This window comes from Tinamus guttatus, unplaced genomic scaffold (assembly GCF_059628265.1).
Source record: "Tinamus guttatus ecotype Peru unplaced genomic scaffold, ASM5962826v1 Tinamus_guttatus_pri_ptg000079l, whole genome shotgun sequence".
Taxonomy (NCBI): domain Eukaryota; kingdom Metazoa; phylum Chordata; class Aves; order Tinamiformes; family Tinamidae; genus Tinamus; species Tinamus guttatus.
Window position 1 is genome coordinate 2,019,516 of NW_028288613.1, and position 26,424 is coordinate 2,045,939.

At 42.8% G+C, this 26,424-nt stretch overlaps 1 protein-coding gene across 1 annotated transcript in view; it reads right to left on the reverse strand.

The window, feature by feature from the left end:
* The window catches only part of DOCK1 (dedicator of cytokinesis 1), a 204,196-nt gene that overhangs the window by 37,353 nt on the left and 140,419 nt on the right, over nt 1-26,424 (reverse strand). Inside the window, exons 31-38 of the mRNA XM_088520060.1 lie at nt 26,175-26,275; nt 24,282-24,340; nt 19,411-19,559; nt 11,319-11,404; nt 10,969-11,125; nt 9,846-9,886; nt 8,800-8,890; nt 5,642-5,761 (exon numbers count right to left, since the gene is read on the reverse strand). Of these exons, the coding sequence (XP_088376186.1) occupies nt 5,642-5,761; nt 8,800-8,890; nt 9,846-9,886; nt 10,969-11,125; nt 11,319-11,404; nt 19,411-19,559; nt 24,282-24,340; nt 26,175-26,275 (804 nt within the window). The remainder of the gene's footprint in view (nt 1-5,641; nt 5,762-8,799; nt 8,891-9,845; nt 9,887-10,968; nt 11,126-11,318; nt 11,405-19,410; nt 19,560-24,281; nt 24,341-26,174; nt 26,276-26,424) is intronic.

Below are 26,424 nucleotides of genomic sequence, written 5' to 3' on the forward strand. Positions count from 1 at the left end.
ACCCTTCTTGCTCTAATATCTACAATGGATATTAGGCAGGACAGGCAATTTGCAGCTACTGCTTTTAACAAATATTCACTGGCTCTTCTTCTTCTCTTGTTCTTCAACCATGAAATGCAGCAGCCGTCTCAACTGACCCCAAGTAATTTAACAATATCCATCAGCTCTTCAGAAGCCAACAGTCTTAATGAGGAGCAGTGAGAATGTTTAAACAAGAGTATTTTCCTTTTTTTTTCTGCTTCGAGTATAAAGCCACCACTCCAAACCAAAGAGGTGCCTAAATTAGCACATGAGGAGATAGATCCAAGGCCAAACTTGATGGTCTGTCTCTGCTGTTGATATCCAGCTGGCACTGCTGACCTCACTTGGGAAAAGAAAGTGTCCCAGCTGGAATGAGTTGGAAACCAGTGTCCTTCATAATTACTCTTCATCTTAAATTTAAATAACCTGTCCACAGCATCTAACATTCTCCTTGGTATCATGACACACATTGCCCATGCTGGGGACCCAGGAAGTGCTGCATCTGCTACCTTTTTTTCTGATTTTTCTCATTTCTACAGCCAGGTTCATGACATTATTTTGCTGGGGAAGAGGACATGAAGGAGTAGGAGTTTCCTACCGTTTGTGAAGAGCTTTGAAGATTCAAAAAGGCACCAGAACACCGAGCTACAAGGAACCCCACCTGCCCATGGTCCCAGGGCAGCTTTTGCACTTGGGAACACAACTTTTGGAAAATGGAAAGTTTGCCAAGTTTTCACCCATATTACATGCCCAATCCAGAATCACAATACTGAAACATACCTTTATCTCTAAACAAAAATTAACATGACTTTAAGAGCAATATTTAGGAATATTTAGGGGAGAAAATAAGCATATTCTTACATTTTAGGCTAGGTTAATTTTGGTTCAAAGGAGCAATATCCTGCCACTTTATAGAAAGTAAACGAATATTCACAGTTGTTTGATAAGCCAGCAAGTGAACCCTTTTAAAAATCATTTAACCTTTCTCCACTTTGAATGCCGCCTCCTTTTAACTTCAGTCATCCATAACTTCTTCTGCACATTTTCATTTCAAAGCAAACAGCGCTGCCGTAATTTTCATTGCACCCGTTTTCACTTTGCATGCTCCAAATTTAGCTCGTCCCTCTCCAGAGCTGACGTGTTTCTGCTCTCTGTCTCTGTGAGGCTCCTTAGGGCAGTGATGCTGAAGATGACAAATATTCAGGCCCACTGACTAAATTACGACTTTGACAGAACTATATCTCTTTTGGTGCTTTTTTTATCCCTGCTGGACAAGACTGTAAACACTTGAGCATGTGGTCTGAACAGCTGAGCAGAAGGAGCCTCCCCCATGTTGAGCAGAAGCTTTAGATGTTGCTGAACATAAATATTAATATTGATTTTTGCAAGGGTTACAGACCAGAGAGCCTAAAAAGTGTAAGCAGAAATTAAATATGGATATAGATTTAGTTTAGCTCAAATACACACTCAGTAGTTGCACAGCCCTAGTATTCTTCCATTTAATAACCCTTCCTTATCTGTAACTGAATAGGAAAAAATAGGAACTAAATAGAAAAAAAAAAAGATTCTACAAACAGGATTTGTTTCTGACTTAAATTACTGAAATTACTTTTAACAGAATTCTCTAAAAGTTAGCTTACAAGTTAGACCAGTGATATGCTGTTGCATCATTTTTAAATGAAACGCAGGCATAAATCAGAGATAAAAACCTTTCTCTGCTACAAATAGGTGATATAATTGCACAACTATGGGATAAGTCCTGCACATCTGCCCCTGCCTAAACTTGTTCCAGCCGAAGAATGTGACCAAAGGACCCACTCCATTTTGCTGCTGCTCCTTGAAACCTCCTGCCCTGGTTTAAGATGCCCTGGACGATCCTCTGCAAAATTTCTGTATTTGCTACCGAGCAGTTTATCCAGGTGAGGACAACACGCTCGTGGCAAAGGATTCTCGTCATGACACCTGGATTCCTGAAGGTCAGTAACTCCCCACCTGCTGCCGCACAGGTTTCCCGCACTGGATCTTTTCCCAGCTTTTCCCAGGACATGGCAGGTGGTCTGGAGGAGCGGGCCATGCAGGGAGCTGCAGCACAGGATTTCTGTGCTGCACAGCTCCTTAATGCAAGAGACAACCTACCTGGAGAGGGTACAAGCAAAAGTTTGTGATATTGGAAGAAAAACGCTTCTTTTATGCTGAAAGCACTGGAAAAAAAATGTGCGTAACCTGAATTTTGTTGAGTGGATACAGGCTGCTAATTTTTATGGGGAAGACTGAGAATGCTGAGGGAGATCTTTTCATGGGAAAAAAAAAATCACAATTTATTATTGAAGTTCTTGCTCATTGTCCAGAAAGAACTGCAGCGCCTCACTTCATTTTTGAGTTCTTTAGCAGGAATGGAGGATCTTAGGGTAGTTTTTAGCTCCTGCTGAGTTAATGGCCAATAAAAAAGAAATATTCAAGGATAAGAATATTATCATGAAACATTTTGAAGTATTAGGGGAATTACAAACACTGCCTAAACTTCAAATAATACTAGATAACCATTAGGAAAGGTTAATATCCTTAATGAAACACTAGAACATCATGTTTCACTGTTGTTAGCGCTGTGTTTAAGAGGTGCAAGATGGCTGGATCCCTTTGGAACAAGCTGCCACAGTCACTGGAAGGGGATCTGAGCAGGGCCATAGGCTGCACATCAGCCTCGTGCCAACCCTTTGCAAACAGGAGAATTTCTCCAGCATCCTGTTAGCTGGAAAAAAAGAGCATTTCTTGCCATATCCTGTGAACTGCAAAAGGCTTTTGAAGGCAATTCACCCCCCTTCCTTTATTACTGCCACTATTTTTTCTTCTCATCATGATATGCTCAAGCCTGGCAATTTTCAGCAAAGTCCTTGGATTAAGTGCTTTATTGGAAATTATGAGGCTTCAGCAAAACATTGGAAGAGCAAACACTTCAAAGGATAGGTTAGACTGCAGTGATAAATGTGAAGATAAAGCTTTTAAGGGCAAAAGCCCAGGGAGATGAAGACGAGACTGAAAAGTGCAACACGAGGAAGGGAAACGATCTGGGGGAGAGGGAAAAGGCTGCAAGCATGAGGGAAAGTCATCAGGAAAAACAAGGTGGTGTGGAAAGGAGGAGCTTGGAAGGGTAATGGAAAGAATTACTGAAAAGGGAATCGAATCCATAAAGTAGGAGGGCAAAACACAGAAGTTGTATCTGCAAGTGGTAATTTAATAAAGGCTAGGATGAGCTTCAGCTTTAGAAAATACTGTTTGCAGCACTGAAGGTCAAACATAAGCCAAAACTCAAGACTGCTAAAAAAAAAAAAAAAAAGCTATTAAAAACAGAGAGCAGAAGGAGGAAAACTAAAGGCTCCGCAAGCTCCAAAAGGAGGATATTCACGGCAAAGTATCCTGTTCCCAGGCAAAAGGCCCCTGCTCAAGCTGCTTCTGTTCGGGACTGCTCAGGTGTTCTGCTCCAGAAGAGGGATATTCCTGTGTGCAGTGAACAGGATCTTCCCGCAAATCACGGAGCCTCTGGAAAAGCCTGGCAGCTGCTCTCTGCTCCTCTTCCAGCAGCTCCCGCGGCTTCGGGAGCAGCATTCCCAACACGGCAGCAAACGCCCCTTCCCAGGCCTTGCTGCTCATGGAGTGCTGCAGCTTAAGCAACTGCTGCACTAAATCTGCAAACCACGTTGGTGAATGTGACAAGTTGACCCAGCCTCCTGCAAGCACATCCCGAATGAGAGGAGGATCTTAACTCTCTGAGAAAAATATCTTAATTTTAATAAAGCCAGAATTTCCTTTGAACGTCCTGACTCTTGAAAATCCAGGGAAGATATTCATATTCTCAGCGTATATTGGTTTTCTTTCCCTTTTCACCGAAGGAACGATCAGGGAAAGTGTGTCTTAAAACTGAACAGTTTGCTTACAAAAAAGAAAAAAAAAGCAGCAGCAGAATCCTCTGACCCAAGTTGTGCCAAGGAAACGGGACTGGGCGATCACTGCGGTTCCCTTGATCACACAGTTCACAATAAAACAAAGAGAGAATAATACGGTTGCTTATCTAACTACAGGGAAAAGGGGCAGTCACGGAAGTGTTTCTTTGGGAGCAGACAGCTCCTTCTCTTACTTGCAGCTGCACAAGTGGAGGACAGAAATTAAGGATGCTGGCTCCGCCTGGCAGCGCTCCGGAGCAGGGAGGCCTTGCTGGGAAATGCGGCACCCGATGCAAAGGAAGCAGCAGGGATTTCGCCTCCTGTTTATATAAACAGCTCATTAGTGCCCCAGCAGAAATGGGCACGTACAGCCTTAAGAGGGGTTGTGTTCAGCACAGATGAAAGGGAAGCACAGCTTTTAATTTACAGCTCGAACGCGGTGGCCTGGCATTCCGAAGAGCAATTCCCATCGACTGTGCGCCAGCACCATAAAGAAGGAACTGCAAACCTATCAAAATGTAAAACAACAACATAAAGATATGCAGCTTCTGGCCTCTCCTTTCAAGAGCAGAGTATAATACTAAAATCGATCTACTCTTAAATCAAATATGATCCAAATTATAATTAGGTTACTTCTTAACAGCTGTTAAAGGGGTAGTAAAAATTTTATGGGAAGGAGAAATGTGCCATGGAAATAACCAGTATTCCATGTATGTCCACAAAGACTCCCAGCGCAGATGGTCACGGGGGACAGTCACACTTGTCCTGTTTGAGCAGCCCAACTCTATGGCAATCTCGAATTAAAACTTGTTAGCACCACAGAATAACCATTTCCAAACACAGCATATAGGACTTGACCTTTTACACAAAGATTCTATCAAAATACTACTATGGCTTAGCTAAAATCTCACTTGGTAATAAGAGGTGGTGGGAAAACATTCAGGTTCTGCCAGAAAATGACATTTTCACTTGCACTAGGTTGAATGATGTCATGAAAATTGCTTTTAAAAACCTGCCTTTATGTTTCTGAAGTATTCTGGTGCAGAGATTTCCACCTATTTAGACATTTTGTGCACAAAATGTCCAAACACTGATACATCTCTAATTCTGTGTGTCTACCGCATTCCCAATCCTCATCGCTGGGGATGGGTAACACCAACACCCACCGCTTCCCACCGCAACGTCAAATCCAAGCTCGTCCTGCAAAAAGGAAGCGATTGCAAAGACCCAGTCTCATCCAGTCATTCTCTCCTGGCCCTTTCCTGCTGTATGAACCACGCAGACATCCGTCCTCCCAGGGAACCACTCTGTGCTCACAAGGACACGCGAGGCTGAAGCACCAGCCGGATATAACAGCACCCGCCGAAGAAAATACGTGTCCCAAAATGGGAGGCATCACTACTTATTTTTCCTCCTCGGTGCAGCACCGTATGCACATATATTTATCCTTAACACAACACTTATAAATGTACCACTGATTCCTCTTTTTGCTACTACTTTTTTGTTATTATTATCCCTAAGTGCTGGCGGGCAGACTGTTTAAATTAAACACTCCAAGTCATAACTCAGAAGAAGTTTAAAGCTCCCTGAAGGTGACTGGATGCAGGCTGTGTTTACTGTTTGAGAAAGACAAAGAAAAAAGCAATGAAACACATCTGTTTTATTTTTTTTCCCCTTTTTACCTTGCCCTTGTCAAAGTAATGGATAATTTCTTGATAGAGCTGATCTTTCAGCTGTCCTTGAGTAGCTGCCTGGTATCCATCCCGCTGGGTGAGGTGCGCTGCACAGGCTTCCTCCGACCACTAAGCATAGGAAGAAAGAAGGGAAAAATGAAAGCAAATCAAAAGTGCTGAAATGTGGCAGTGAAATTAGCCTAATTAAAATACACGTTTTGATTTTAAACAGTGATACCACAACTAATGCAATAACCAAGCCTCTGCTGCAGTTGTGTCATTCGATTCCTTGGGCACAAGGATCATCTATTTGAATGCTGTAATTAGAGGCTAATTACCTCTACGAGCTCAAAGGAAACTTTCTGAAGTGGCTGCCTCTCCTCGCCGTGACCTTGCGCCGCTGATGGGCAGGGTTTTGCTGGGAGAAATCCTGAAACTGCATCAATATGGGTGGAAAAGGCTGCAGATCCAGCCAGGAAGGAGCGAAGCTCCCCGGCATCTCGGGAGCCAGGGAAAAGAGCCCCTGAAATCCCAAAGCCTCCTGTACTCGGACGCTCCCCCTTTTCCAGCTTGCCAGAGGGTTTGACCACGAGAGCAGCCTCGGAGGCTGCCGTGTTCCAACAGGCCACGTTTCAGGGGAAGCTGCTTCCCCACAATCTAGCCTGGTTTCTGCAAGAAACTTCTGCGTGCTGCAACTTGAACACAAGTAGCTCTTGCAAAGTTTGGAAAACTCCACTGCTTTTGTGAAAATAGACCTTTCTTTTCTCCAGCAAAGCCACCTTTCTGAGCAATTCAGACACCGTGGGACCCTACACTGCAGGGACATTTTTCTTTTTCCAGTGTCAATGTCCTGCGCTAGTTCTCAGCATCTTAATCTTGAATAACTTGGTTAAAAACAAAATTAAAGTCTCTGCTCTCGTGCGACCCGTCGGCTTGCAGTAACTCCAGGGAAATCCATGCTGGCCCCCTCCCCACGCAGAGCCTTCCTGCAGACTAAAGGTGAATTTCTCAAAAGCCCTAAGTCTTGACCTAAACAGGATCCCATTAAAATCCATGTGAGGAAACACATGGCTGTGCCGTGTGTCACTGAAAAACCTCTCCTCCAGCTAGGATGGAAGAATCCAGGGATGCTCCATGGCTTCAGGCTGCACACACGGCCATCCTGGAGCCCCAGGTTTCCTGCTGCTATTTTGGAAGCAAAACTGAGCTCCCCTGTCTGCTGCTAACTCGTGGCACTGACAGGATATTACTTTAGATAGATCAATAGCCAGTTATCATAAAGTATTTCCCAATGATAACATATATTTATTTACAAATAAACTCATGATCCTCTCCTACGTTTTGAGAAGCCAGGATAAATACTACCCTCATGTTTCCCATCTTCTATTGATTTGCATTATGGGAGCAGAAAACTGGATTTATTTAGGATATTTATTTCCAGTAAATAAAAGGAGTAAATAAAGGTACTCATCCAGTGTCTGAAGACACACTGTAAGAAAGCAACACTAGATAAGCTCTAATTTAAGGTCATATAAAGCATATCGATTAAAGGACCAGGGGCATAATGGGTAGAAGCCAGAATGACATTTTCTGGCACTGTTCATTCCCTCATCTTGGAGCACCTGGAGAAGAGAAGGCTTCGTGCCTTGCCTCAAAGCCTCCCTCAAGCAGGGTGTGAGGAGGAAGGATCATGCAGTTTGGCAGCCCTGCTCTACGTCCCTCGTGTTAGAGCAGCCATCCCCCTGCTCGCAGGATGATCCAGTTGCTCTTCCCAGCTCCTTCCCACAGCTCCCGGGCCCCTTCCCGGCCGCTGGAGGTGTCGGAGCCACCTCCTCAGCCCGGAGCTCGACGCGATGCCTCCGGGCACGGAACAGCCCATGTCCAAACACGTAACACCCACCTGCCCTGCTCTTAGTGACATTATACTAACACTAACATTGCTATGGTGCTTTTACGGCCAGACGAATCTCGCTGATATTCCCTTTGTGCTGCAATGCTGAATCATTATTAAAACAGATCAAACAATTCTCAAAGTATCTCAGTTTAAACAATAAAGTTAGGATTTGCCTCATATTTAGTCTTACTACATTTTGAATGCAGTTTACGCAGCGCTGGAGTAAAATAATTCTCAGTGCATCCTTTACAAGTATTTCATTCTGCTCCTTCCAACTGCAACTTTTCAAAATAGATTTTTTAATGCTAATGTTTCTCCCGAGATTGCTCAGAATAAATCAAAGCTTGCAAAGAATCACTTTTGCTGCACAGAATGGAATAAATTCCCTTGAAGAGAGGAGGCACCGACAGCAAAGTCTCCACGACAGGGCGCCCGGCCGGCAACGCAGGCGCCGCCGGCATCGACGCAGCCGAAGGGGAAGACGCGGCTCTCGGGGACTCTCTTTGTGGGTCCCTGCCCTCCTTCGAGCAGGGGACCTCGGCAAATGCTTCAGAAAACACCAATCCTCACAAAATTCAGATTTCTATTTTTCCTTCAACTGCCTTTTTAAAGTCTAGCTGTAAACTTGCTGCTACAAACTCAGCAGCGACGTCGCTATCTTGAAGATGAGATTTCAAGACAAAACGTCTGCTGAAAGCACTGCTGAAACCCTCCTTGGTGCAGGGCGTGTGGCCAGCCCAGTTCTGTGAACCCGCTGCGTGGCTGACAGAACTGCACATATCAAAAAGATTTTGGTGAAATTCCTGCAGGATCAGACGTGGCTGGTTTGCACTACACAGTGCTAAAAGCTTTATTCAGCTGTACCATGTATATGATCCAAATCAAGGTAAATTTACAGCTCCCTAAAGCATCTAAGGGCCATCTCCAACTCACTGGCACTTCTGCAAAAGCCATCAGTGGACGGTGAGTTTACTGCAATACATGCTTAGATGCTCCAGGACTACATAATTGTCCCATTTAAAAGTAATTTGCATCACAGTTAGCGTTGTAACTTAACCTGCGGTCTCTCCTTGATTGCACTGCTGCTCAGTTTAGATCAAGATCAGCAGCCCGTGCTCTGATACACTAATGACACGGGCTGACTTCTGCCTCAGCACATTCTAAGCGTGCAATAACATGCGACGTGGCAGCAATAAGCAGAGCACAGAGAGCCGCTCAGCCCCACGAGCAGAGCGGCAGCGATCCCGGCCTCGCGGCGTGTTCGAGCGCTCACCTTGAGGAGCTTGGCGTGCAGGAGCAGCGTGTAGGCAGCTTCTGTGTAGTTGTCGCATTCTTTGTGCAGGTCACAGAGTTTGTACAAATACCTACGAGTAACGCAAGCAGCGGCTCTTAACACGCAACAAAATAGTTTGTTTGGGTCATCACAAAAAGTAAATTCTATGCTCCAATAGTTAAAATATCTGGGATTATTTAAAGCTCCTACTTTGGTATTTTAGACAAACTTGTCAGACCATTTATATTCCTATTATTATTTATTTATTTATTCCCAATACTTATAAATGACTTGCAAAAAGCAACAAATCCAAAGCAGATTTTATTTAAGTACTATTTTTTAATTATTCAGATCTAGAGACAGAACCAGGTCCTGCTCCTGAATTTCAGTATTATCACACTTCTGGCTGGGGATTCTCTTCAATTGTTTCTTTTCTTTTTTCTTTCTTTTTTTTTTTCTCTCCTTTCCCCAAAGTTTAGAAGCATCTGAGAAGGAATTCATGAATAATATTTAGATATCAAAAAGCGCAGTAAAAACACAAACGTCATCACTTTAGCACATCAGTCTAGTCAATTTTAAGCCAAAGTAAAAATAGAGGAGTAGGTACCCTGAGGTTTCCAAAAAGCATGACAACGTGTTGCCATTTTTACTTTAGATGACAAATAGAACTTGAAAGGCTCCTAAAAGTTTTAAATTTAAAATTAGTATCAGTCATCATATTGATAGTCCTTTTTTCTTCCCCTCTAGCAGTCACATGTTTTATAAGTCACCAGAACGTAAAATTATTTCTTAGTTTTACTTATTTTCTTTATAAAGGCATCAGAATAAAATTAGTTAGAAAAGGGATACAAAAACAAAACAACAACAAAACGAACTCGTGAGTCTAATTTCTCTTACTCACAGTTCTCGGTGAACTCGGGGTACATAAGCCCCAAAATAGGTAGGGTTTTCATTACCTCTTCCCCACCAGCCCCCAAATGATCACTTAATAGAAACAGAATTTTCTCCAATTAGACTACAGTAAGTCAGTGGTCATGTTTACAAACCTTATGTACATTTCTTCTCTCTCAATCTCTTTGTAGAAATTCTGAAATACAAAATCATTTTGTTACAAAGCCTTTGATTTTGCAGTCAGAAATGTATACAGAACATGCTCCAAATTAAAAATTCATAATTGCATAACATCGACCTCAAAACTGCAAAAAGAAATTTGCCTCTAGTGATAGAACACGAGTTATTTAACTTACAAAACCTAATGCTGTGATGATGTAGCATATTAGGGCTTATGTTTCATTGCAAAGGTTAAGAATTTGCAAGCAGAGTGTTGCTAGAAATTGCTGCTGGCGTTTGGGAGTCACACATCATTAACCACTTCCAATTGAAATTTGGTAACGTACAAAACCATAACTTTTAAGTAACTGTTGTACTATGGATTTAAAACTCCAAAGCCTTACTTGAGCAACACACAATCTGCTCTTGGATGCTAACATTTTTCTTTGGAAATAGAAAGGGAGAATAAATATTATTTATCTGGTTTTGTATGCCACACGTCATCACCACCTGCCCTGAAGACATGTCTGAATGCTGCTGGTCTTGAGATAAACTAGTTAACACTGGGAATTTTCCAAATGCAGGATATGATAAATTTGGCAAGATATTGAAGGCATTTCTGAATCTAATTTAAAGTTTGTGTTGAAAAGTTAAACTACAGCTAAGGAAACAGAACAGACAGAAATGTATCCTTCACTGAATAAATTTAACACCAGTGAATAAATTTAGTATCAGAGAATATTCTTCGCTGATAAATTTAAACAATAGCCACTGGGTAGCCACTAATACATAAGTCCAATTCAGAACTGTTCCCATCCAAGAGAACTGTAGTAATGTGATCAATACTGTGTATCAACCAAACCAGACCACACTCACCTGAAACTTCTATAGTCTGTTTTTTAAATTATTTGTGGAGGTCTTTTTTTTTTCTGTATTTTTTTTAAATTAGGAGAGATTTCTGAGCTGGGGTATTACTGCTTCCACACGGAAAGCACGATGTGTGTCCTGTGAGGAGGAAAACCTCAGCTTCTTAAAAAGAGTAAAATATCCCTTTGTTTTAGAATTGGACATAGCTAAAAGGGAGGTGTGAGATGCAGGGTGGCCCCTCTCGTCACCTACCAGCACGTTGACGGTGCAGCTCATGCGGTTCTCCTTGTTCTCGTCGTGCATGATGGTCCGGTAGTCCAAGAGCCGCTCCATCAAGCGGACAACAAGTTTCACGAAAGTTTCCCCACTTTTGGCAAGGTACTTGTGCTTCCTGCAATGCTCCAGGAGACTAGGAGACAATTACCCATGCCTTGTTAATCACACACAGGGAAAAGAGCTCGACTCAGGTGCAATTCTAAATATTGTGCATCATTAACAGATTTTAATTATTTCTGGGCTGCAAAGTTCATTGTAGTCTAATTGCTCTCTCTCTCTCGCCTGACTTTATGGTGACATAAATCCGGCTGCTGATCAACACTTACATTTTGTCGAATAACACTTTGTACTGCTCATCTCCTCTGCCTCCTTCCACTTCGTGATCCAGTTTGGTGATGATCTCATTTTCAAACTATAATTAAACAAAGCAAGCGTAAATAATCAGACGGCAAACAGTTCACATCCTAACTGTGCCCTGAACGGTTTGGAGATTGGTTGGGCATCTCTGTGAGAAGTTTCAAAGTTTGATTGCCTTTAAGAGTTTGCAGACCCTGATATTAGACTTTTATCTGCTGTGATCTACTGCCCTACAAGGATCTTTCAGAGAAGAAATCATTGGACATGTTGCTAAATGGTGTTTAAATAGTTGCATTAGGAAAGACTAAATCAGGAGAGCAATGACAAGAATGAGAGCAGCCAAGCAGCAGACAGAGCAGGGCACGTTGTGACCCCGGCAATAATGATCCCGCCAGCCCCGCGATGCCCACGGACGGGCACATCCCCGAGGAGGAGCAGGCCGCGAGCTGGTACCCGTGGCCATGAACTGCCTTTTCAGCGCCCTGTGATGTCCTCTGGCACCTTCATGCCCTCCTAGGCCGTGCCGACACCACGAAAATCCCAGGATCAATCCCTGACGTTTGAGCAGGCTGAACATCAGCGACGCCAAACTCCCCAAGCAGATCGCTTTCTGTCTCCCTCTCCAGGTATCTGTGAGCTCTCCAGCACTCAGGAAGAGCCACATCATTTCCTACCTTCATAAGGCAACATGGTAGGAAACTTATTTTTCTATAACACCTGAAGCCCGTCAGAATTACCTCAACAAGCGAGCAAAAAAATCCCAAGTTCAATGACAACAAGCCATGCGCCAACTGCAAATTCAGGGTAATTTGCTCTTCCCTGTGATGCCTCCTCGGTGCCACGTGGCCATCGTGCAACCCCGGCTCGAGCCTGGAAACCAAGAGGTCCAATTTCCACTGGGCCACGGGCAGACTGGCAAGGCAACCAAAACTGCAGCCTCAAGATGACTCTTGTAGCCCTCCAAAATGCCATATAAGAGCCAACCAAATAGGCAAACAGACATCCAGTCTGCAAAATTGCCTAGTTCGGTGAAGTTTGGTAAAGTGGCATTGCCGAAAACAGCAACTTAGAGAAAGAGAGCTAGGAAACCTTAACTATATATCATACCGTGTACGCAACGACAAAATCAACTAAGTAAGCCAACAACAGATATTGCATCTTAAAACAATTTTGACTGCTCTGCTTGGCCAGATTTTAAAAAATGACCCCCCTCACAATCACATTAAAGCAGGAGTTCTAGAAATTTTGAATATAACTCTCTGTACCCACCATGAACCAGTGAATCACAGAAACACCAACTGGAAAAGACCTCCAAGATCATTTAGGCCAGACTCCTGGCCAAAGCAAGATTATTGCCACACTATATCAGGCCAACTGAGACTTTCTTTTAGCCAAGTGTCAAAAACCTCCACGGATGGATGATGACACAGCCTCTCTGGGCAACCTGCTCCAGCGTTGCAGTACTTTCCTTGGGAAGAAATGAATGAAAAGTGAAGTGGAATAAGATTCTTAACACAATGAACGCATTGTTCAAGAAATGACAGGAAAATGAGAAAAAGAAGAGTAATGCATCCACCCCCTCGATGAAGCAAACACAAGCTGAAATACGTTTCCCATAGTACAAGGCTATGTCAAGTAAAACACTAAGGCAGTACAATAATGAAATCAAGAAGCCACAAAACTCTTGTTCTCTAATAAGACACAGAAAGAAATTGTCCTTCGACACCACTGTGAAAAATGACACTCGCAGCCAGCATCAGCCCTTTGGGTGATGTGTTTTTTAGAAAGCGATTGCTCATACCAGGAGCAGCAATTAAATTTGTCATACTGGGTCTTGAGCATCTTCTGGGTATCAGTTTGACTCAAATTCCTATAGATCCTTTCTCAGTCCATCTCTCTAAACGCCCTCGAACAGAGCTTGAGTTGTGGCGTTTCTGCCACCAAGGCAGAAAGGACCTTTACCAACAGCTTTGCTCTTTGATCACTCTTGTTAGTTATCAAGCAACTGATATGGCCTGGATCAGCCAAATAACTAAATACTATTTAATATAGTTAAAGTTTCTTCCGGAGCTCTCCCCAGAAGTTAGCATCCGTTTATGTTGTGGTCTATATAGCTGTGGTATCCCATGATTTGAGGAGAAACAGTGCCCAACAAAACCCAGTGACTGAGACACTGCATCCAGCATCTACCGATACATTCTCTATGGAGACTTTTTTCCTTTACTTTTTACAGCAGATGTAAAAACACCCAAGTGGGCTTGCAATTATTGTAAGAATCATACAAAATTTACTCTGAACTGAAGAACAGTCAAATTTTCGGGGCTTATGTTAGACCAAATGACTCTTGCTCAGGCTGCTTTCGGGAGGCTGGGAAATTATCTGGCACAACCTACGCGTTCGATGCACATCCTTCCATTGGCAGCGAAAGCCTGAGGGGTGATGAGATGAGAGGAAGATTATGAAGAGCATCTCCAACAGGTCGAGGGAGGGGATCCAGCCCCTCTGCTCAGCCCTGGTGAGGCCACATCTGGAGTACTGTGTCCAGTTCTGGGCTCCACAGGACAAGAGGGATGTGGAGCTGCTGGAGAGAGTCCAGCGCAGGGCCACAAGGATGATCAGGGGCCTGGAACATCTGCCCTATGAGGAGAGGCTGAGGGAGCTGGGCCTGTTCAGCTGGAGAAGAGAAGGCTGAGAGGGGACCTGAGCAGTGCCTAGAAGTACCTCAAGGGAGGCAGTGAGGAGGATGGTGCTGGTCTCTTTTCAGTGGTGGCCACCGACAGAACTAGAGGTAATGGCCGGAAACTGAAGCACCAAAAGTTCCACAGGAACTTAAGGAAAAATTTCTTAACAGTGAGGGTGCCAGAGCCTGGAACAGGCTGCCCAGAGAGGTTGTGGAGTCTCCTTCTCTGGAGATCTTCAAACCCGCTTGGACGCAGCCCTGTGCCACGTGCTCTAGGTGACCCTGCGTGTGCAGGGGTTGGACTAGATGACCTCGAGAGGTCCCTTCCAACCTTAATGGTTCTATGATTCTATGATTGTTGGAAATTATTATCAGCTCTTCCTCGCAGCTGATCAGGATCTCAGCTGCTCTTCAGGTGACTGCTTGAACGTTGGCAAAGACCATAGCCATTACTTCACTTGTCTGCTGTGATCTCCCACTTGGAGAAAACAGAGTTACGAATTGATGCAGGTTATCCAGCTTCATCAAGGGGCATCTCAGCTGGTCTGTTTTGGTTTCAGGTTTGCCCACAGTATTTTTAGGCTACATTTGTAGCCTAGTGGCTACACTGGTGGAGAATTTAATCATACCTATAGATGGTTTCCTCTTTTCAGTCCTCCAATCCGCTATAAATATGGTTAGATATGGGGCAATACTGAATCTGCCATAAAATAAAGTACCAGATAACAGCTCTAGAAATTAGTTCCAATATAGAAATAGTACACAGTTACTGTTAAAAACTGCTCAAAGGTTGCTATGAAACTTGGCGCTAATTCCCAACAGTTTCATCTGATCCATTTATTATTTCCTTGCAGCTTTCTAGCTAGCAAATAGATTAAGGGGCCATTTAGCATCAGATGAGCTTGGAGATCACTGGCCTTCCTACACTACCTTTCTTGCTTGTGCTTCAGGTGGGCTGAGGGAGAAAGACATTCTGCAAAAGGCCAGAAAACAAGAAATACTTAAACATTTACACTTCGGCCTTAGTGAATAGCCTAAAAAGCTTATTTATTGAAATTAATTTAATTTGCATGTTCAGCAGGATTACAGAGGGGAATATGCAGCCTCACAAAACCTTGGAGAAGTCATTAACTTCTGTTCTGCCTGCCAATCCATAATGCGGGGATACGGATGCTAAGACATGGCTCAGCAGTGGTAAGAAGATTTAATAATGAATTATAGGTTGTAAAAGTTGAGAGATACTCAGATAAATTAGCTCCTACTTGTTAAAGGGAATTATATTAATCTGAAACTCATTGATAACCAACAAGAAATGATATTGCAAATAAAAATGCTGGTATTACTGCCTCAATGACACACGGATTTATTGCTATCTGTTAGAATTGAATTAAAACTGTCTCCTCTCATTTTTTCTGGTCTTTACTCAATTACTTCTCTTCATAGCAGACGACTAGCTAGAGGTACTTTAGCTGTATCCACAGTTTTATTTTAGCAATCATATATATTATGCACTCATTTCTTACACATTCCTGTATGATTTTTGCTGCCTTTTTGGCCATGGCTCTACTCTGCTAAATGTTATTCTGCAAAATGGGACAGCTGGATTTGGTGCTCTTAGGGCTTTTGCTCAGGCCATTCCTTTTACACCATTGAAGCTATCACCCTTGGACACTACGGAAACGTGATTCTCCCTAACGGTGCTGAGCAGCCCTCAAGCTTGATGCAGCGATCACTTCTTCATGATCATTACTACAGAGTGGACGGGGGCTACATCTCGCAGATTTCATTTTTTACAGGTACATTATTCAACAAGAAATGTAATAACACAGTGGAAGAAGGGGAATTCCTTCTCACCTCATTCTTCATCTTATTTTGTTAATAGATTTTGCCTCTTAAAATAAGCTAATGCTACTAATTACTAATCCTACTAATTGCCAGAGCAATTAAAAGCAATCTTACGGTGCAATATCATGAGAAAGGGAAGACGTGGCCAGCATCTCCCTCTTGTCTAGGTGAGGTACCTCTCCCTCCTCCTCCCTGCTTCCTCCATGGGTTATTTTGGACAAGTTCTGGCACTGATGGATGTCTCCCTGAGTTGGGTTCAACTCAAAACAAGCAGAAAAATCAAACGAGCAATGAGCAAAGTAGAGAAAAGAAAAGTTTGGGGTAGGCAATCAGACAAGAATATTCAGAAGAAATGGACCTAAAGGAAGCAACAGATGGACAGCATAGGAGACAAACACGGGAGCTCACGGCTGGATTCCACATTTGAGCTGAATGACCGTCTCACGATGGAGTTTCTCTCCTGCAGTCGCCGTGGGATCCACCACCATCCTGACCAGCCCTTGAACAATCAAACCAATTCTCTTTCATCACTTCTGCAGCTCTGACATATTCTCTTTGATCTAGAGGGTTTGCTCGTAAAACAGGCAAAGGCAAAAAGCAGAGCAGAGAAGGAGGTGTTTTCTTCTACGAAGCTTCAGTCCCACACAGACTTTGGAATCAGATCCATGCTTTGAGGTACAGGCTACTTTGAAGCCTATATAAGGCTTCAAAGCACCTCAAGTGGGAGAGGACAAAACTGGGCAACTCCAGATTTTAATTCACCAGATCTTTAATTCAGCTCAGTAAAAAACAGGAATTTATTCTTTTTTTTTTTTTCCCCCCTTGGGGCTACATATATTGGAAGGAAAAAAAAAAAAAAAAAGAAAAACATTCTGTCCCTTACTGGTTTTACCAAGCAAACCAATTCAAACTGAAATTAAAACAGTGATGGAAAAAGCTGTCCATAATGCAGGCCATCAGAACATTAAAGGTTTGCAAAAAATTTTAAACTCCTTCCCCACACATCATGATGTTTACCCATCTGCTGGAGAAGTGGAGCCAGGTTAAACCCTCGTGGATGTGACGAATGAGGTTGGGTAACTGGATTAGTGGCAGATGGGTTTAACAGCAGCCAACCACCCAATTCTCAACCTCTCTCTGAGAGCAAAGCTGGACAGTCATCTTGGTGGTGGCACCACCATGCATGACAGAATGCAGAGCATTACCCAGACACGTTGGGCATGAAAGCTTGCCTAGGTAGTGGGGATGCTTGAAAAAATCATTTTACATCTGTTCCTGTTACTTAGAAGACAGCAAACACTGCAATCAACCAAGTTGTGGTCAAATGACATAGAAGAGGCTGTGGGACTAGATACCTTCCCTGCATCAGTCTGCAGGGAAGGTCATGGGCCAAGCCTCTAAGACAAGTGACAAAGCAAACGGCACACCAGTGACAGCACGTGAGGGATGAAGAGGCCACCACCTATGGAAACTGCACACGGATGGGGTGTTAGAACCTCACAGGAAGCCTCCTGGTTCCTGAGAAAACTGTGGAACAGGAGGAGACTGGGAAAAGCCAGCCTGGATTTATCAAAGGTAAATCATCTTTAACCAACGCGTCTACCTTCTATGATAAGACAATTTGCTCAGTGGGTGAGGGAAGAGCTGTGGATTTTGGCAAGGTGTTTGAAACAGCCTCCCATGACATTGTTTCAAACACCTTGACATACTTGTAGACACGCTGAGAAGAAATGGACTCAGAAGACAGAGCACAAAATACACGGATAACATAAGACTCGGGTCAGAGGGCTCTGGATTATCCAGGGATTTCCAGAATTCCCATTCAACCTAGTCTTTCTATCATTCTGGGATTCTCTGCTGTTTACAAACGATGATCCTCATCACTCACATCAAAGATTTAAAATCGCCAGCATGCTACATAACTACATTACCTGCAGAAATGGATAGATTGATTTTTTCTGTTAGACATAATGATGCATACAAAATATCCCAGACAAGGGTTTACTGCCTCTCTACCTGTCATATCAATGTTATTTCCATAAAGAAAGAGGTTATGGTAAGATACGAAATATATGTTGACTACCTGCAATCCAAGACATCTCTGATTTAAGGTATTTTTCTTCTCAAAAGACAAAAAGTTAGTCTTAAAATCTTTTAAGACATTCATTTATTAAAATCACCCAACTATTCCACATAAAGCTGGTTTTCTTCTGTCAAGAAAATATAGGGTCATAAATTTAGCTATAAAGTTACCCTGGGATTTTTCATGATCCATATAATTGTGCAAATAAAAAATGGCAAGTAACAAAAGAGAGTATCTGACAGGGAAATGTTTAAATGGCAGCCCAGTGAGCACCTCAATCTCCTCCGTATCATCAGAGTCAAACATAAGAAAGAATGATTAGGCAGTAATTGGATGGAGCCAAAACACAGGTCACAACCTTTCCATACAGCACCCAGCACAAAACAAATCCAAGTAATAAAGCTGATGCCACTTTACATGTTTAATCATCCCACACAGATATTCGTTTATTCTGGCTACAGATTTATTACAAGCTGATTATGAATAATGGTTCGCAAGGAAGTATGGAAAAGGTTAAGATTTCTCATACAAGAAACAAAACCACCAGTTTTGTAAAGGAACAAAAACAACGAAGACATGTCCAACTTTATAGTAGAATTCACAAGGTCATATCCTGGACTGACAGTAATTTTCGTAGAGCAATGGAGCTACCATGATTTATACCATGAGACTACCTGACTCACACGATTCAAAGTTTGTGCAGCCTATCTCCAAAGCACTGCTAATCCTTGTATTTTGTCAAATGAAAAAAAGGGAAAAAAGAAAAATCTTACGAGAACCTTGCTGTGAATGCGCACGCTTAAACTCAATCCATAAGGTAAAATTGCAAGGGAAAAAGTAAAATGAACAGTGTTGAGAAACTTCCACTACTCTTGCCTCGCAAAAGTTGGAGCTCTCAGGATAAAACTGTGCATGTTTATTCATGGATTTCTTTTAGATTTTAAAAGTAAAATAGAATAAAAATGCTGCATTAGTACTTTACATTTCGAAGTGCTTGTATAGCATGAAGAAACACGGTTACTGGTTGGGTAGCTTTTTTCTCCCTCTTCAAAATCCATAAAAATATAAAGAGTATCAAAATTATAAGACACTAGAGGTGATAAATCCTTACAGGTTATAGTTTCTTTCGCTATAGCATCAGGATTTCTTTAAGTCTAATTTCACTCCGATGCAGACTCCTCTCCTGAGTCACAGTGAAAATTTAAGACATCTGCCTTTGCTCTCCTTTTGTATCGTAAAGAAAGGTTTCATTTACTTCATGCAAATTTTTGCCTCCACAAGGATTTAAAACCCTTAGATGAAAACTCTATAGCCACTCAGACTTACAGAAAATAAGCAAACCCATAATTATATTTTGGTTGAGTAAAACAAGAAATATCAAGAATTTTTACATGTGTTCACAGAACAGTTAATCTTTCTTACAAACTTCAAATATTTGTAGCCGCCTGCTTACCATCTGGAAGCTTCGAGTCGAGTGAAATTCACACTGCATCATATCAAAGAATATTGGGATTGTAGCCTTGCGAAGCTCCGTTTCAGGGATAAGCGTCATTTCTAATATAGGCCCCACCATTTCTGGGATGAACTTGATTTTATGCTGACCTTTAAGAGGAAAAAAGCATTTCAGAGTTAATGAACAGCCACTGACTTTGGAAGAAGATAATTGCTTTAAAAGCTGTATCAATAAATCCTCATATAGCTCAAATATAACACCGAGTTTTCCCAGATTTGACGCTACTGCTGAAATACACGGTATGATTTATGACTTGAGAGAGGAACTAAAGGACACATATAAACCTAAATTAATAAAGAGTTGTTCAATCAAAAAAAAAAGATCAAAGTGGAACTTGGTTCTATAATCCACCCACCCCTATTCATGCAGTTCTACAGGATTTTCTTCTCCATACAACTTCTAGACGGGCTACTCTACTCTCCCCACTATGCTCTTCCACATGGAACAAAAATTAAATCTAAACGGGAACATGAAACTTCATACATATTTTAAAAGCACCCAGTTACTCTTCATATCATTGGCTGGAAGCGTAGAGAACTCGAATTACTCCTTTTGCAAGGTATCTATAAGATTTGTGAAACATAGAGCTCACACATGGAAGAGGATACAGAAGTCCCATGTGTTACAATCAAATTAACTCTGCAACACTATGGATGTCATCTGATTTTTGCAATGAAAAAGTGAACATAAATTTAAAGAAACCTGTACTGAGTTTTAACACACACAAGCGGTGAAGCTTCTCACCCAGGCAACTGCAAACAGATATTTACAAGAAAGTGCAGCAGGAATGAAGTTAATGCTGCATTGCTGGGGTTCAGATCAGATGTCTCTAGAGCTGAGCTCATTTAAGAAGCCCTCAGCTTCCTCCATTAAAAGACTGCTGTTTCCCAGTGCCATATGACAAAAAAATGTATTTTAATCCATCCACAATCCACTACACTAGCAAGACTACTAAGGCACAAACTATGCACGTATTCAATTAGCAGTTCATTTTGACCAGGAATAACATATGCCCAAACAAATGTAATCAAGAAGAAATTCCCATCATTTGATTCATATCGTCATATGAAGAAATTCATATAATTTAAGTTGCTTGATTTGGCAGACATGAGGAACCTACTAGCATGTTGGTAATGCAAATTAGGACTCAGCTAAAAACTGCAGCTTCGTAGGGGCCTGCAGTGCTGCTGCTTGGTGAGGAACACCAGGAGCGGGCAGGAGAGCTTTCTTGCTGCCTTTCCTCTAAGGATTATTACACTGGGCCTCTTAGGTGACAGTTTTCTTGTATTATGCCTGAGAAGTGTCAGAGCCAATATTTCAGACAACAAATGATAGTGACAAAAGGTATTCGTCAGGCACAAATTCAATGTCATAAAGTTCCCCAGGTGTCACACTGGGTTTTTCATTGCTTCCAGCACAGGGATTCCCACCGAAAAGTAAATACTACCTTTTTGGTTTAGATGCGGAAAGCAAGTGAATTTAAACTTTTAAATTGGACACTGTAGTCCTTGCTGAAAAAGGAAATGACTGGACATGTCATGCAATGACAAAACGGTGCCTTGAAGAGAGAGCTGTAGGCCTGGCCTGGCGGGACCTGAGCAAGAGGGGCTAAGGGCATCCATAGGGTTGGCTTGTGGTCACAGAGATCCTGTCTGTAGGAGCCACCAACAGCGTCTCGTACAGCCGGACTGCCTGTACCCAGCCTGTTGGCACCCACAGCCTGTTGGCACCCACAGCAGCACCGTCCTGCAGGTGACCACCAGCAGAGCCTCGAAACCAACGGAGCGCATTTCGGAACGGGAAACGCGGGAGGCCTCGCGGGGCAGACGCGTGAGGGTTGTGAGCAGAAAGGATCAACGCTTTGCGATCTTGGCCGATCCCTCGCCGGCCGGGGCACCCGATGGGCTCCCCGCTCCATCCCGGGAGCGCTTCCAGGGCCGCTTCCCGTGCCGGGGGTTCCTCAGGAGCCTGGAACGCAGGGCAGTGCAGGAGGGGCTGGCCCTGGCACGGGGAAGGCGCAGCAGCATCAACAGGCTGCAGAGCAGAGGCTGATGAATATGGAGAAGCTGCTCTGTGTGTTGGCTCCTGCCTTGCCAGGAGACGTGCTGCTAGAGCATGCGCACACAACAGTACTGCATTTCATTAGCTGAACCAAAACCAAGGCATTTGATTTAATAGCTTGCACAATTTTCCTTTTCCACATTCCCCTGTTTTTGGGGCCCTAAAAATCCACTGAATAATTTGCTAATAGCTTCACATCTAGCCTGGGTCAGCTCTCAGCATGCAGGACTAACTCAGAGCATGTTACCTGCAATGACTTTATTTATACTATGCTTAAGGTTTAGGTCTATTTTAAATCCTGGCTTTCCCTCCACCACGATTAACATCTCTGTCCAGACCCCTTTCCTGATGTCAAGTACTTGGGGCCCGTGGCAGCTTCCCTGCATGACAGCAGCAACAATTTCAATTATCTTCAGGCATTTAACTTTCCAGCTCATTTAGATGTTGAGTAAAAGCAATATTTGTTTTCTTCTTCTCTCCTTTATCAAGGATATTATTTTTGATGCAATTACAATTTCTTCAACATTTCACTGTTTTAGCCCTCAAAAACTGCTTTGTGTGAACCAGTGCCAAACAGGTATTTTTTATAAGTTCCAGTAACAATAGTTCAGCTACAGTTATAAAGGAAGTTGGATCATATACTGAAATTCTAGTTGTGATATGGCAGGAAAAAAGCCAACAAAAACTAACATATATTGCCTTCTTTCTATGATAAGTGGCAGCCCTGTCTTGTTCCAGACTGGAGAGTTTAAACTAGGCAAATATTATATGTTAATCATGGTATTTGGGAGCAAAAACTAATGAGATAAAACAATATTTTTTCAGGCTTATCCATACCCTTTAGCACATAAAAGTCAAAGTTAGTCAGCTTCATCATATTTTGTGCACAATGACAGACAGTCAAAAAATTATATGCTCAAGCACATGCAAGAATTATAGCTTTTCACTTCTGATTTTGTTTCTGCGCATACACACTAATAGTTTGACTAATGTAGTGAAACTCCTGAGATAAAGGCATCAAGCAGAGCGGCGCCGACGGCCGCTCGGGATCCTTCCTCAGTGGATGCTGTGACACTTGGGAGAATGATGAAGAGCCAGGAGGACAACCCGACCAGCATGGACTGCCAGGGCTCCCCAGAAGGGCAGGAAAAAAAGCCTTCCTTTAGGAAAAGTAGGAGGACTTTATTCGGATGGGGGTCCACTCTCTTGCTTCCCTTTCTTTCCACTTTTGGTTGGGGAGAGCAGCAATTTACTCATTCCCTCCACAAGTGAGATCACAGTTAACAGCCTGTGTCTGCTGCAGACTCGCAGCATCAGAGCTGGAAGAGGTGAAGAGGCTGCCCACCTGGATAACCTTAGCCTGCAAGGCCTGCTGCTTGGAGCAAAGAACCTGTCTGATCAACTCCATCAAATATAGATGGCTTTCGTGAAGGCACAAAACCCACTTCAGTACCAATCAATTCAAGTCTGCACAAAACTGCACCAAAAATGATCATTATCTCCATGTAAAGCAATTAATTAGGTTGTTCAACAGCAGCCAGTGACAGTAGCAACAATCTTGATGACTCCACGGTCACCAGGCTGAGTAAAATAATCCCACATGGAAACAGCTACATGCTTGCCTAGGTATCAAAAACCATTTCCAGATTGGGTTCAGCAAATCCTTGGAAAAGCAGAGCAGGTTGCCAGAGAAATTAGTAAAATGACACATAAGTAGATAACTGCAAGCTTAGAGCAGCGAGAGAGTTAGCTAATCACTAAGGAAGAGGATGCCAGGGTTGGAGCCTGCTGACCCAACGTCAGGCATGATGCTGAATTTATTATCTGTGTGTCAAGTCCTATATTGCTGTGTGCTGGGCTTTAAGCTGTTCTCTTGACACTTACTCACAAGAGAAACTTCTAATAAAAAGTGAATTCAGCTGCTCTCAGAAGGCTTTTTTCATCATTACAGCAGAGTGGATGCAAACTCTGGGATATCAAATAAGTACGGACCTCGCATTTCCTTCTTCTCCATAGGCTGAATTTTTATAAGTTTCAGCAACAACAGTTCAGCTAGAGCTATAAACGAAGTTGGAAAAATGCATTTATTCCTGATAATTTAAGGAAATGTTGATAAAACTCTGAACAGCTTAAGTGTCTCCACTGTTAGGCTCAGGAAAATGAAATCTGGCAGGTGAGTACATTCAGGTCACAGTAAATGCTCTGTTTTCTCATGAAATGCTCTCCACCTACAGCTAAGTTACAGCCGCAGCCCGTACGCCGAGCCGTGACCGGCAGATGCACAGAACTTATCCAGGAACTCGGGCACATCCTCCTTTCCGTTCCTCCCTCATCTTCCCCAGCCTTTCCGATACAAAGGAAACTGAAAAAAAATCAGATGCTGGAAAGCGGTCAGGGCAGCTTCTTTACACCCCTGGGGCCTCTGCATTTTGCTACTGCCTGCTGGCAGGGATCTGTGTGTGTGCACGTGCCTATGGAGACAAAACGCAGTGGAAACCGGGCAGCAGCCACGGCCAGCGCCAGCCGCGGGGCCGTAAAACCACGGGAGAGACCCACGTCCTGGCTGCAGGAACCCATCTACCCGCGCACGGAGTAAGCTTGCATGGGAGGTGGTTGTTTCTTAAACTATTTGTGTTTGAACACCTTTTGGAGCCTGGCTGTATTTCCACAGATAAAAGTGTTCGGTTCATCTATAATGTTTTTCGCCTCCACGCTGAACCATGCTGAGCATCGAGGCTGAGGCTACTCACCCAGGTTGTACCACATGTCCCTGATCTCGAAGCCGATCTGCCTCCTCATATCACCATATCTTACAAGAAAACAAATACAGAGAGATTAATCAAACATTAGGAAAAAACCCTTTTCTTTCTCAAACATTCCGCTCCCGGCACAGGGAGATGCTCGGAGGCAGTTCCTGCTGCAGACAGGGGAGCAGCAGCCCCAGGGATTCACTGGCAACGTTTCTACTTTTCCAGTTGCAGCAGTTGGGGGAAGCACAACAGCAGCGTCACAGCCCACGACACATTTTATTTTTACACACCCTGAGCAAGGCGTTGTGCTAGAAAATAGAGGGAGAAACACCCCGTGACATCTGGGTCACTGACGCCACCCGTGCAAACTCCTAAAAGTTCCCTAAACTACAGACCACGGAGAATTTGTTTCCATAACCAGATCAGGATCTTAACGAACTCCACGAATACAGGCACGTGAGGCAAAATATTGATATTTTAAAATTATTACTTCAATGATAAAATTGGCACATTGGAAATATCTGGCAGCTTGGGGAATTGTTAGGGGATACTTGTGAGATCCGCTGACATTATTATGGATTAAATAAATTCTTCTCTATCATTAAACATCTGCTATTAACTATCATTTATACACAACAGTTAGTGAAACTTACCAATTACAATAATTACATTTTAAAGCATTAAATGCTAGAAGTATTAATTGAAATATAAGCTTTAGGAGGAGGGCGAGGGTGATATAGGACTAAGTGAATATTTACATCACTTTGGCACAGAACTGACAGTGGTTTCACACCCCAGTGAAAGTCAGTGCTCCAAGACCACGCATTTATCATTATTATTATTAATATTATTGCATTATGTGCCATTTCCTGCCTTAGATATTGCCCCCCAAACGTGATTAAACTGAAATAACAATTTGTAAGATTATTATAACAGAGATTTACAATTCAGCCAACTTCATCGAGCACCATCTCCAAATGACTTGTTTGCTTATAGCATCCGTGAGAAACGCCCATTCATTTCTTGCACTACTTCAACACTGTGCAGTTCGATATAAAAATAATCGGACATATTTTTTCCCATCCAAAGGATAATCTGTTCACACAAATGTATTGCCAGGGCCCCACAGCAGCCAGTTTTGATCTACCTCTGCTCCAAGGGACAGACTGAAGCTCTTTGGTTTTTTTTTTTTAAGTGTCCTCCCTGCTCCGAGCCACACAAGGGCACGTCGCTCCCATCACGCGCAAGGGATTCTGCTCTATGCATTCTGCTCCTAAGGACATGACGTTTACTCGCTTTTTACAGCTTGATTTGCTTCTGCAAGTGTGTAACCTTAATGTTATTCAGGAGTTTTATAACCCCAGTGCAGAAGCCTGGGCTCTGCTTCACCCCATTTTTCCCTGGAATGGGCAAGTATTCCCGTTCCACCAAGCAAGGCCCCGAGCTGGGTGCCTGTGCGCTCAAGAAGATTAAAAATTCTGTCTGAACAGCCCGGGAAGGCAAAGACTCCCCAGTTTGAATCCAAATGAAATTCAATTCAATCCAAAGTCCGAATTGGAAGTAGAAATTGGCTAGTGCAAGGTTAGCATAAGCACAAAGTGAAGCGTTTTTTGAAACAACAGTTCCGTAATATGTTAGTACTTCCAAAAAGTCTTGACTTTCGGAACATCCTGCAGTATAAAATACTATCTTCAGCAGTAATGAATCGTGTAATTTAGATCTTGATTCGAGGGTAGAAACACATGCAATACTTGATTCGTATTTTTAAAACCAACCTTTCATTATGCCCTGATTGCATCTCAATTTGAATGGATTTAACTATGAAATTAGTCTAAAATTATGCTAATAGACCTCAAGCTTTTGTCCGTGATTTAGAAGATGAATAGGACTTACTTGTTAAGTATTTTTGCTCTTTTAGCACTTGAAAAATTCTCCAGTTGTAGAGACTCTTGTGTAAGAAAAGCAACTGCCAGGTGAAAGTAGTTGTTCCAAAGCTGAAAACCCCCAAAATGACAAGGACAGGTACCGTTAATTCTCTGAAACACTTTTTCCGCACATCTACAAAACAGCTTGGAAGCATCTAACTTAAGCATATAAATATTTAATGGCAAAACAGCAAACACCACAGAAAAACTGCTTCCTA